We start from the raw sequence: 12924 nt of genomic DNA, 5'->3' as shown, positions 1-12924 counted from the left end.
TTCACACTGAAATTGTCAGAAACTTCCTGCTCATACAAATTTAAAAATCTGACTTTGTCTGCAGTGCATAGAAACCTGCTGATTCAGTCTTTGAACTGTGTGTAACCTTCCAAACGGAAATTCACAAATAGGAGTAATTCCAGGAAGGTCCAACAGATGGCTCCAAACTGTTTCTGTGGTATTGCTTCACTTTAAGGACTTCCACTTCGCCAAGCACTTACCGTTCTGCATTTAGGAGTTACTTTCTCTTCTTCTGAGAACAAAATCTCGGTAAGTAAGTAAGCAGGCTTTTTTTGCCTTTTCAAATTATGATGTAATTACTTCAAACAAGCAAGAAAATGCTAACAATTGTATGGGAAATAGGTAACGTTTCTTTGACATTTTGGCATGATGATTTTACATGTTTTTTTTAATGTTGCAAATGTCCTCTTAAATATACAAGACAGTTAAAGGTATGACTATGCTGAAAGGATATAAAAAATAACTAGCATTTGTAGTCATACTGAAGGGGAAAACTAGCTGATGACATTTCTTTCTCCTGCTTTTGTCTACTGCATTTTCTCTCTTCACCTTCCTCTAGTTCCTTTTATTCAGTAACAAAGTAGTTTATGCCACTGATATGGTACTTATCACATATTATGTATCTTTATAGTACACATGAGTGTTTTATCTCCCCTGCCATGTGGTTTTATAATTGCCTATTTGTATCTGTCACTAATTTATAAGCATTTGGAAAGCTGGGATTACGGTGGTGTCGTTCATGTTTATATCCCCAGCTTCTCATGCCAGCAAAGTCCTCGCACATAGTACACTCTGAAAAAACAGCTACTACATGAAGGAAGTGGCAGGGACTGACCTAGGACTCGCCTGTCTTTGGGTCTCTCACCTACGTTTTGACAAGTATAACAATGTTTCTCTTTCACACTTGTTGACTTGATTATGGAATGACACCCCCATGTTTTTATCTTCCCTTTCTTGTAGTTTTAACTTTCATAGGTCTCTTTTTTTTCTGGAAAGACAGCATTTTTTTCTTGAAAGAGAGCTTCTTCCATCTTTTTTTCCTCCCTCTTTTCATTTGAAGCATTAAAGAAAAAGAAAAAACAGCTTTCTCTTTTTTTGTCTCTTGTTACTTCCTTTAAAAAAGAGTTGTGAACTCTCCAATCATCCACTCTCATTTCCCTTTTTCCTCTCCTTTATTTTTTCTGAACTATAAAAGCTCCTGGGTGGTATTTTAAGGGTGTACACTGGGAACTGCTTGAGGGCATAAATGCCCCTGAAGGAACATTATGTTTGGGGGACAGGGCACTACCAGGGTAGCTGATCAATTTCCGCATGTGGTGGCTAAATTTCAGTCCCCTGAACACAGGCGCCACAGAGGGACCTCTAGGTAGGTTCTCATTCATGAACGCCAATTATATACAACACATGGAAGAAGTTCTCTATATATACAATGAATATAAGCCTGGTTCTTTTTTTTTTAATTTTATAAAACTTCTTTATTATAAACTGAATTACCTAATATAAATGAATTTTTTTGCAGGAGTTCACCGTTTTCCATTTTTCCATCTGTGTTTGCCTGCCCTAATACCAGACTACATAAAGCACAGCTTTATAATATGCTTTGCTATCTAGAGTGACTATTCATCTTCAGAATTTTCTTGGTTATTTTATGCATCTTTTCCCCACAAAAACTTAAGAATGAGCTTGTCATTGCATATAAAAAATGTTGTTGTGATTTTGATTGAGTTACGTTGAATTTTATTATTTTCTCAAAAATTTGCATCTTTATGATTTTAGTCTTCTCATAGAAATCATGATATACCTCTTCTGTTTCTTTAGGTATTTATGGGGGAGGTCTGTTAGCAGCAGTTTATATTCATATAGGTTTTTTTGGTAAAGTATTTGGGGTTTTTTTGTTGTTGTTCAAATACATTTGTCTCCATTTTCCTGCCACCACTTTCCCCTGCCCCACCTCCCCAATCCTTCCCCACTTTGCAAGCCTATTTGTTTAAATATAAAATATTTTTAATTAGCTGTATTTTAAGAGAAACCTTATTTTGATGTATTAAAGATGCTCAAAATTAGAAATTTTGAAAATATACAAAAGCATAAGAAAAAAAAGTAGCTATGATTCAGAGATCCAGAGATAAATACTGTCAGCATTTGATATATTTCTTCCCATTCTTTTTTCCTCTAGGCTGTGTGTACATGTCAGGTTTTAAACATATTTACAATATTGGAATCCTACCACATATACAATTTTGTATTTTTTTATTCACATAACTTTATATTTTAGACCTTATTTTTTTTTCAAAAGTGCAATACTTGGACTGCATGCTATTCCATGTTATAAGTGTGCCATAATCGATTAAACCATTTTCTACACTAGACATTATCAATTTTTTCAGCTTTTCATTATGTCATGAGCATCGTCATAGCAATACTTTAATGCATATCTCTTGATAATTCCCTTAGGAGACTGTTCTGGGAACTGGGATTGCTAAAATAAAGGTGAGCATATTTTTAAAGAATTTATGTAAGTGACCGCATTGCCCTTCAGAAAGGTTGTATTAATTTTTTTTTCTACTAGCAAATAGTAAATAACAGTTCTTATTCCTGCCTTCCTCTTCCACTTGGAAGGACTCTGGTGATCATATCAGGCCCACCCAAATAATCCAGGATATTTTTCCTATTTTAAAGTCAGCTGATTAGCAACCTTAACTCCAGCTGGAACGGTCATTCCCTTTTTCCATGTAACAGCATAGTCACAAGTTCTGGAATGAGGGAATAACCATCTTTGTGAGGCTAATATTCTGTCTATCATAGTCCAATCGGTGTACGAACTTCAGAGACTTCTCTTGCTTTCAGTGCCCTAAGAACTTCCCTTCTTGCTTTTCATGTGTGTGTGTATTTTTCCATCGTTCGGGGGGACTTAGGCCAGAGAGGGAGGCTGGTGTAGGGGGACACCATCCTGTTGACTCTCATAATTCTAATTAAAATGTGATTTTCCTAATCCAGAAAATAGTTATAACATTTTTAAAAAGTGGTTGAAAAAGTTTATTTTGTAGTGAGAAATGTGACTTTAATAATATTTGCTTTGGGGTATTTATTAAAAAATTTATTTGATCTAAGAAAGAATTAATTTTAGTAAATGCTTCATGAACATGGCAAATTTAGATATACAAAGTTCTCTTTTAGGAAGTATAAAGTTTATAAGTCTCTGTTAAGCTTTTACTCATTATTTCATTCAAATCCTCCATTATGTTTAATTTTTGCTAATTGATCTAACTATAACTCAGAGAAATACACTAAATAATTCCACTATCAAAGTCTCCTTGTGTTTTAGCATTTTTTACTTTGTAAATTTTGATGCAATATTATTCAGTGCGTAAGTGTTCTTATCAGTTATATTTTCATTGTGAGTGGTTTATTTTAAGTAGTACAAAGTAGTAGCTTCTCTTATAGAACCTGTTGCCCAGTCCTCTGATACTTTGACGTAATGGAGTTTTATGTATACAAACTGTGATTCTTGATGAATACAGCTACCAGTGTTCTTGTCTCCTCTCCCTCTTACACGTATTGTATACAGCTTACGCCTCTCAGAATGCAGTGTGCTCCTTCAGGTTCCTCCCTACCTCTTCTTTTTCTTCTAGCTTTATTGAGATATAATACACATAAAACATTCTGTAAGTTTAAGGTCTACAATGTGATATTTTGATAACATACATATTGCAAAATGATTACCACAATAAGGTTAGTTAACACATCAATCACCTCACATGATTAGCTTTTTCGTGGTAAGAATAGGTAAGATTTACTCTTTTAGCAATTTTCAAGTATATGATACAATACCGTTATCTCTAGTCACTGCACAGGAGAACTTATTTGTCTTACAGCTAGACATTTGTACCCTTTGACCAACATCTCCCTGTTTCTCCACCTCCCAGCTCCTGGCAGCTACCTTTATATGGCTTTTTTAGATTCCATGTATAAGTGAAATCATACAGTATTGGTCTTTCTCTGACTTAATTTCACTTAGTATAATGGTGTCAGGGTGTCAAGGTGACACACACACACACACACACACACACACACACACACACACAGAGTCTGTCTGGAAGAAGTCCAGCCATTGTTAATATAACAAGAACGGTTTGTAACCTGGCAGCTAAGGAGAGTGGACTGGAATGCGCATGTGCGAACGATGATAACTTCACTGTACTAGTCAGTGGGGGCGGCAGATACCACTGAGTAAGCATGTGTGCTGTGTGGCCATTGCATTCAAAATGACTGAGTGAGTAGAGCAATGAATCTGCATCCAGTTTTGTGTTAAGCTTGATCATTCCTCTGCAGAAACTATTCGGATGATTCAGAAGGCTTTTGGGGAGGATGCAATGAATGCAGGGCAAATAAAAATGTAGCATAAATGCTTCAAAGATGGTTAAGAATTTGCTGAAAGTGATCCACGTTCTGGAAGGCCTGCAACAAGCAGAACACCTGAGAATGTTGACCATGTATGGGCTGCAATCGACAAAGATTGGCAACTGACAGTGTGAGAACTAGAAGCTGAACTGGGGATTCCAAAAACCACAGTGTGCAAGATTTTGATGCAGGATTTTGGCACAAAACATGTTGTGGCAAAATTCATTCAGCAGCTTCTGCTACCAGAACAAAAGGAACATTGTGCTGAAGTTGCTAATGACTTGACATATTCATAGAGGGTCCAGCAAAAGTAAGGCTTGAAGTAAGGCCTGCTTGAGTGTGGTTCATTGGGTAATAATATGGGTGTAACAATTTATAGTTTTAATTTGAACATTTCACCTAAAATGTCATCAGGTATGCTTGATTGTGATATTGTTATGTTGTAGAATTACATACTTATGATTTTGTAATAAAAGATTTTGTAATAAAAAAGGGGCGTTATTTGTGCTGAACCATATATATATAATTTTATTTACCCATTCATCTGTTAATGGACACTTAGGTTGTTTGCATGTCTTATTGTGAGTAATGGGGGTACTCCGTCTTTAAGATGGTGATCTTATTTCCTTTAGGTATATTCCTAGAAGTGGAATTGCTAGATCATATGAGAGTTCTATTTTTAATTTTTTTTTAGTAAACTCTTTATTATTTTCCACTGTGGCTCCACCAATTTACATTTCAACAAGAGTGCTCAAGGGGTCCCTTCTCTCTACATCATTGCCAACACTTGTTATCTCTTGTCTTTTTTTTTATATCCTCACCCAAGGACATTTTTTTTCATTGCTTTGAGAGAGAGAGAGAGAGAGAGAGACATCAATATGAGGAGAGAAACATTGACTAGCTGCCCCCTCTACTCACTCCGACCAAGGACTGATCAAGGATGGAACCAGTAACCTAGGTATGTACCCTGACTGGGGATGGAACAAGCAACCTTTCATTTAATGGGACGATGCTCCAACCAACTGAGCCACACCAGCCAGGGCTCTCTTGTCTTTTTGAGACGACCTTTCTAACAGGTGTGTGGTGATATCTCATTGTGATTTTGATTTACATTTCCCTGATGATTAATGATATTGAGCATCTTTTCATATACCTGTTGGCAACTTGTATGCTTTCTTTAAAAAATGTATGGTTAGGTGTTCTGCCAATTTTTTAATCAAATTATTTGGTTGTGTTTTTACTTTTTTTGCTATTGGACTATATGGGTTCCTTATATATTTTAGATATTAACCCCTTATGAGATAAAGTGGTTCATATAATATGTTTCATATGTGTTTTCTCCCAATGTGTAGATTGACTTCGCATTTTGTTGATTGTTTCTTTTGCTGTGCAGAAGCCTTTTATTTTGATATAGCCCCACTTTTTCATTTTTGTTTGTGTTGCTTCTGTTTTTGGTGTCGGATCCAAAAAATCATTACCAAGACCAATGTCAGGTTTTCTTCTAGGAGAAGCTGACATTGTGTTTACTTCTAGGAGTTTTGTGGTTTTAGGTCTTATAGTTACGTTTTTAATCCATTTGGAGTAAATTTTTTGTGAGTGGGGTAAGATTGGAGTCAAACTTTATTCTTTTGCATGTGCATATACAGTTTTCCTGACACCATTTATTCAAGAGACTATCCTTTCCCCAGTGAGTATTTTTGACTCCCTTGTCAAATATTAGTTGACAGTTTATGCATGGCTTTGTTTCTGGGCTATCAATTCTGTTCCACTGGTCCATGTGTCTGTTTTATGTAAATACTACACTGTTTTGATTACTATAGCTTTGTAATATAATTTGAAGTCAGGGAATATGATGCCTCCAGCTTTGTTCTGTCTCAGAATTGCTTGGCTATCTGGGGTCTTGATTCCATAGGAATTTTAGAATTTTTTTCTATTTCTGTGAAAAATACCATTGGAATTTTGATAGCTATTGCATCAAATCTGTAGATATCTTTGAGTAGTATGAACATTTTAACAATAGTGTTTCTTCTAATCCATGAACACAAGATATCTTTCCTCTCATTCGTGTCTTCAACTTCTTTCATCAATGTCTTACATGTTCAGTATATAGGTCTTTCACCTCCTTGGTTGAATTTATTCCTATATATTTTATTCTTTTAGATGCAATTGTTAGTATATAGCTAAACAACTGATTTTGTTTGGTTTTGTATCCTGCAGCTTTACTGAATTTTTATATTAGCTCTAAAAGTTTTTTTCAGTGGACTCTTTAGGATTCTCTACATGTAAGATCATAGCATCTGAAATCAGAGATCATTTTACTTCTTCCTTCCCAATTTGGCTGCTTTTTGTTTCTTTTTATTGCCTAATTACTCTGGCTAGGACTCCCAGTATAGTATGTTGACCAGAAGCGGTAAGAGGGCTTCTTGCCCAGCTTTTACCTGAGAATGTCTGTCACTGTGAGATGAGGAGTTGGAAGACGGTGGCCTGCAGGAGAAAAACCCAGTGTTGTGGCCTGAGCGCATCAGTGCCGCTGGGAGCAGAAATGCTGCTTAACGACTTGTTTGTTACTCATCCTTGGTGTCTGAGTCAGAGACAAACACATAGAGGAACAACATGTGTGCACACCTTTTGCCAGGGGGGTTATTTTCCTGAGACAAAGCTTGAGTACACGGGGCTTTCCTTAACATAGCTCAGTTCCTTTTTCATGAGTATAGATGCTTTTGGATCTGGCAATGAACTTTCCATTTTCCTTTGTTTTAGGTGGCTAGGTGCGTTTTCAAGCATTTCTGTGTTTTCATGGGCACTTTAGTGAACAGCTGGGAGAGGTTCTATGGGAGGAGTGATGAGGGACTTTTAACCATATGCCATTTTTGTTTTTATTTTTGGTATTTAAAAAAAATTTTCATGTGCCATTTTAAAAAAATTGGAGTATAATTAATTGGCTTTTAAAAATCATCTTATATTGTCTATATTATAGACAGAGGACCTGAATAGACACTTCTTCAAAAAGGACATACAGATGGCCTAGGGACATATGAGAAGATGCTCAATGTCACTAATTATCAGAGAGGTGCAAATTAAAACCATGATAAGGTATCACCTCCACCTGTCAGAATTGCTATAATCAATACATCAACAAATAATAAGTGTTGGCGAGGATGTGGAGAAAAGGAAACCTTCATGCACTCTTGGTGGGAATGCTGATTGGTGCAGCCACTGTGGCAAACAGTAGCAGTTGCCTCAAAAAATTAAAAATGGACCTGCCTTAGGATCTAGCAATTCTACATCTGGGTATATATCTGAAGAAACCCCAAATACTGATTTGAAAGAATAGATGCATCCCATGTTTATTGCAGTGTTGTTTGCAATAGCCAAGATATGGAAGCAACCCAAGTTCTCATCAATAGACGAGTGGATAACAATAGACAAGTGGATAAAAAAAGCTGTCTCACACACACACACACACACACACACACACACACACACACACACCCCACCCCCGTAAAAAGAATGAAGTATTACCATTGGCAACAGAATGGATGGACTAGGAGGTAATTATGCTAAGTGAAATAAGTCAGTCAGAGAAAGACAAATGTCATGTGATTTCACTTACATGTGAAATCTAAAGAACAAAGTAAATGAACCAACAAAACAGAAACAGACTCATAGAAACAGAGAACACACTGATGGATGCCAGAAGGGAGGGAGTTTCGGGCATTGGGTGAAAAAGGTAAAGGGATTAATGAAAAGATTTTGGTCAGAAAAAGAAAAGAAGTGGCCTGGTCCATTTATAATCATACTTCCACCACATTGCAAACTTCCTTTTGAGGTCAGGGATATAGTCCACCACCAATGTTTAGAATAGTGCCCAGCACATAGTAGGCACTCAGTACATATTTGCTTTATGTTTGTACATATTTAAATAACTTTATAATAAAAATAATTTTAAAAATGCCATTTTGTAATGAAATGTCCCCAATCCAGAAGAGTGTTTACTTTTCCAAAGAATGGTGAATAGAAATCCTACTCATTTATCTCTTAACTTGCTTTTCTAGTTCCAGTACATCTTCAGGTGATGAACAGTGGATCCTTCTGTTAATAAAACTGAACAACAACTAGTGAAAATCTGCTCCCAATTATTCCTGCTGCACAAGGACCTACTTGTATAGAAATGTTGTTGCCTGCTCTTGTCCCCTGGGGGCTCCTAGATAGTTTTTTCAAACCCTGAATGTGGTCCAGTGAGTCTCAAATTTCCAACCCTTTGTTCTGGTCACAAATATGGGGTCTGTAGGCTTGTGCACCTGCCTCCACCCCTCAGCCGGGTCATCTTCTCATTCATGGATTGTCACGGACGTCAGTGTCTAGACTGTGTCATAGTATAGTGAGAGCCTCGGCTGTGGGAACTGTTCTCTCTTACACACAGCAGCTTTTAGCTTGACCTGCCTTCTGACTTCCTCAATGTACTTATTAATATTTATCCATCTTTTCCTGTTTTCTCAGTGTGTCAACTGTAGGAACTTGATGTTTACTGATGATCAAGTGCTGAATCCTGTCTCCTTGAACGTGTTCTTTCTGGGGAAATGTGAGTTGGAAAAACACGTATCCATTTTAATTGGAATCAGGAATAAAAAAATAATTGAGATTTTGTGTTTAGTAAGTGGAGGTTTGATAATGCTCACCCAGTCTTTATACATCTTCATGTCTATTGTATTTCTAGAATTTGGGTGCATATCAAGATGCTCTGAAGAACAACAACAACCCTGTGGGGGGTAGCCGCTTCGACATCATGACCAAGGACAGAGAAACCATTGTCAGAAACTTTCGTTTGGTTTACATCATAACCTTAATAGTTGGAACCTTAATCCAGTTCTCTGATGAAAGTGAATTTGCAGTAAACAAGTCCAACAAAGGCCTTACCCATGTTCCAAAAGACCTGCCCCTCAAAACCAAAGTTTTAGATATGTCTCAAAACTATATATCTGAGCTTCACCTCTCTGACATCAGCTTTCTCTCAGGGCTGAAAGTTCTGAGGCTTTCCCATAATAGACTCCAATGCTTTGATATTAGCATTTTCAAGTTCAACCAGGATTTGGAATACTTGGATCTCTCGCACAATCAGTTGCAGAAGATATCCTGCTACCCTATCACCAGTCTCAAGCATTTAGACCTCTCATTCAATGACTTTGATGCTCTGCCCATCTGTAAGGAATTTGGTAACTTGACTCAACTGAATTTCTTGGGATTAAGTGCTAAAAAGTTACAACCATTGGATCTGCTACCAATTGCTCACTTGCATCTAAATTGTATCCTTCTGGATTTGGGAGGTTATTACATGAAAGAACATGAGGCAGAAAGTCTTCAAATTCTGAGTACAAAAACACTTCACCTTGTTTTTCACCCAAACAATTTCTTCTCTGTCCAAGCAAACATATCAGTTAACAGTTTGGGGTACTTACAACTGAGTAATGTTAAGTTGAATGAAGAGAACTGTCAAGATTTCATTAAATTTTTATCACAACTAACTAGAGGTCCAAACTTATTGAATTTTACCCTCAACCATATAGAAACAACTTGGAAATGTTTGGTTAGAATTTTTCAATTCCTTTGGCCCAGACCTGTAGAATACTTCAAAATTTACAATTTAACAATTGTTGAAAGCATTGATAAAGAAGATTTTACTTACTCTGAAACATCTTTGAAAGCACTGACAATCGAACATGTTACAAGCAGAGTTTATATTTTTTCACAGACAGCGTTATACACAGTGTTTTCTGAGATGAACATTTTGATGTTAACCATATCAGATACACATTTTATACACATGCTTTGTCCTGAAGCAACGAGCACATTTAAGTTTTTGAACTTTACTCAGAATGTTTTCACTGATAGTATTTTTCAAAAGTGCTCCACTTTAGTTAGATTGGAGACACTGATCTTACAAAGGAATGAATTAAAAGACCTTTTCAAGGTAGGTCTCATGACTAAGAATATGCCCTCTTTGGAAACCCTGGATGTGAGTTGGAATTCTTTGGGATATGACAGGCATGATGGGAATTGCACTTGGGTTGGGAGTATAGTAGTGTTAAATTTGTCTTCAAATATACTTACTGACTCTGTTTTCAGTTGTTTACCTCCCAGGGTTAGGGTTCTTGACCTTCACGATAACAGAATAACCAGGATCCCTGAAGATGTCACCAGTCTGGAAGCTTTGCAGGAACTCAACGTTGCTTTCAATTCCTTACTCCACCTGCCTGGGTGTGGTACCTTTAGCAGCCTCTCTGTACTGATCATTGACTATAATTCAATTTCCAATCCATCAGCTCATTTCTTCCAGAGCTGCCAGAAGATCAGGTCCATAAAGGCAGGGAACAATCCATTCCAATGTACGTGTGGGCTAAGAGAATTTATCCAAAGCATAGGCCAAGTATCAAGTGAAGTGGTAGAGGGTTGGCCTGACTCTTACAAATGTGACTATCCAGGAAGCTATAAGGGGACCCTACTAAAGGATTTTCGCGTATCTCCATTGTCCTGCAACACAGCTCTGCTGATTGTCACTATAGGGGTCACTGGCCTTGTGTTGGCTGCTACTCTGACTGTCCTCTGTATCTATTTTGATCTTCCCTGGTATCTCAGGATGATGTGTCAGTGGACCCAGACCCGGCGCAGGGCTAGGAACATACCTTTAGACAAACTCCAAAGAGCTTTCCAGTTCCATGCCTTTATTTCATACAGTGAACATGATTCTGCCTGGGTAAAGAATGAACTGGTACCTTGCCTAGAAAAAGAAGATATACGGATTTGTCTCCATGAGAGAAACTTTGTTCCTGGCAAGAGCATTGTGGAAAATATCATAAACTGTATCGAGAAAAGCTACAAGTCCATCTTCGTTTTGTCTCCCAACTTTGTTCAGAGCGAGTGGTGCCATTATGAGCTCTACTTTGCCCACCACAATCTCTTTCATGAAGGGTCTAATAACTTAATCCTGGTCTTGCTGGAACCCATTCCGCAGAACAACATTCCTAGCAAGTATCACAAGCTGAAGTCTCTCATGGCGCAGAGGACTTACTTGGAATGGCCCAAGGAGAAGAGCAAACGTGGACTTTTTTGGGCTAACATTAGAGCTGCTTTTAATGTGAAATTAATACTAGACACTGAAAACAATGATGTGGAAACGTAAAAAAAAAAAAAAAAAAAAAAAATCAAACAAAGAACAGAAAAGCCAGGAAATCCAACTTAAGAAACTATCATATCCATGGAGTCTAATGAACATCATGGTGTTAAGTCATTGACTGAATGGTGCCCACATTATCTGTGTGTGTTCAAAACAGACACAGAATGACGGCCATGTTTCACTGAGTTGGGGATGCAGGCAGGGCTGAGGTGGTGCTCACACCTGCCACCTACAGATAGCTCAGTCTCTTCTGGTGTAACCATTGTGCTTCAAATCCAAACAGCCCCATTTGAGTCAACGCTCAGTCACTCAAAGACTTTTCCTCTCCCTTCACCTTTCCCAGATGGATTCTGTGTGAACAGGAGTTTATGGGACTTCATGGCTGTAAGGAAAGAGCCAACCTCACAACTGTATGTGGTGCTCCTTCGAGTGTCCTGTGCATCCTCATTGGCCTCTGGGTGAGCTTTATTATCTGGTTCAACTTTAGGGCTTGGGGAAAAATTAGACCAGTCGTGGAAAATAAAGACACATTTTTTTCTTCACATGTGAATGATCATTAAATTTTTGATCTGGCTACACAAATATGCAGTAGTTTGCATATATGAAAGGATATATAAACTTAGTCATAGGCTGTTGAGGCCAAAGACATGGATTTACCTGCTTGCCAATCACTGCCCCACCCCCACAACCCACACGCACACAACAAACTCAGACCCAAATTTATTTGCAGCTGGTTATTGTATAGGACATTTTGGTGCATCAGAATTTTGCAGAATGCCTCAAAACTAACAAAAGGTGCATTTTAAACAGAAATATTAGGCACAGCTGGGCTGGACTTCCTGAAAAGTAGCAAAAAGAGACCAGTAATCATTAACCCATTTTACCATTTCTGAAAGACTAGATTCAAAAGGGCGATTAGAGAGTCATAAGGAGAGGTTCTCGATCTGTGGGGAGATTGCCTTGGATTTCTTCCAAAGGCAAATGAGAGGGGCTGCGAACATAGTAGAAGAGTAGTCTGGCAGCCCACTTGTAGCCTGAAGGCTCGCAGGGAACAGGAATGCAGAGTCCAGGGCAGCGGGCAGGCGGGGTTAGAGCTCCCAGCAGCACCTGAGGAGTGTCTCCTGGAGTCTTGGTGCTGGGGAGGGCGGTGAACATAGAGATTGGCAAACGATGCTTTACGCATTTAAATGTGTGATAGATATTGACTGTACAGACAAGTGCTTCCTACCTGGAGAATTCCGAAGGCAAAAGGCTGGCTTGGGCAGCCCCAAACGGCAGGATGAGAGGAGAAAGGAAGAAGCGATTGCAATCTGCCCTCCCACTCGTCGATG

At 38.1% G+C, this 12924-nt stretch overlaps 1 protein-coding gene across 2 annotated transcripts; it reads left to right on the top strand.

Moving 5' to 3' along the window:
- The first annotated feature begins 207 nt into the window (after positions 1-207).
- Positions 208-12366, top strand: TLR6 (toll like receptor 6). 2 transcript variants are annotated; one of them, XM_054582042.1, is made up of 4 exons: positions 208-270; positions 2476-2511; positions 8923-9004; positions 9140-12366. In XM_054582042.1, exon 4 carries the CDS (start codon positions 9209-9211, stop codon positions 11597-11599), a length of 2391 nt encoding a protein of 796 aa, XP_054438017.1. In that variant the 5' UTR covers positions 208-270; positions 2476-2511; positions 8923-9004; positions 9140-9208; the 3' UTR covers positions 11600-12366. The 2 variants fall into 2 exon arrangements, with proteins under 2 accessions (XP_054438017.1, XP_054438019.1); XM_054582044.1 differs by lacking the exons at positions 208-270; positions 2476-2511 and adding an exon at positions 5286-5380.
- The last annotated feature ends 558 nt before the right edge of the window (positions 12367-12924 follow it).

Source organism: Pteronotus mesoamericanus, unplaced genomic scaffold (assembly GCF_021234165.1).
Source record: "Pteronotus mesoamericanus isolate MK-2021 breed Mesoamerican mustached bat unplaced genomic scaffold, CSHL_Meso_final contig_68, whole genome shotgun sequence".
NCBI lineage: Eukaryota > Metazoa > Chordata > Mammalia > Chiroptera > Mormoopidae > Pteronotus > Pteronotus mesoamericanus.
The sequence above is the reverse complement of the archived record's forward strand: the minus strand, read 5'-3'. Positions and strand labels throughout refer to the sequence as shown.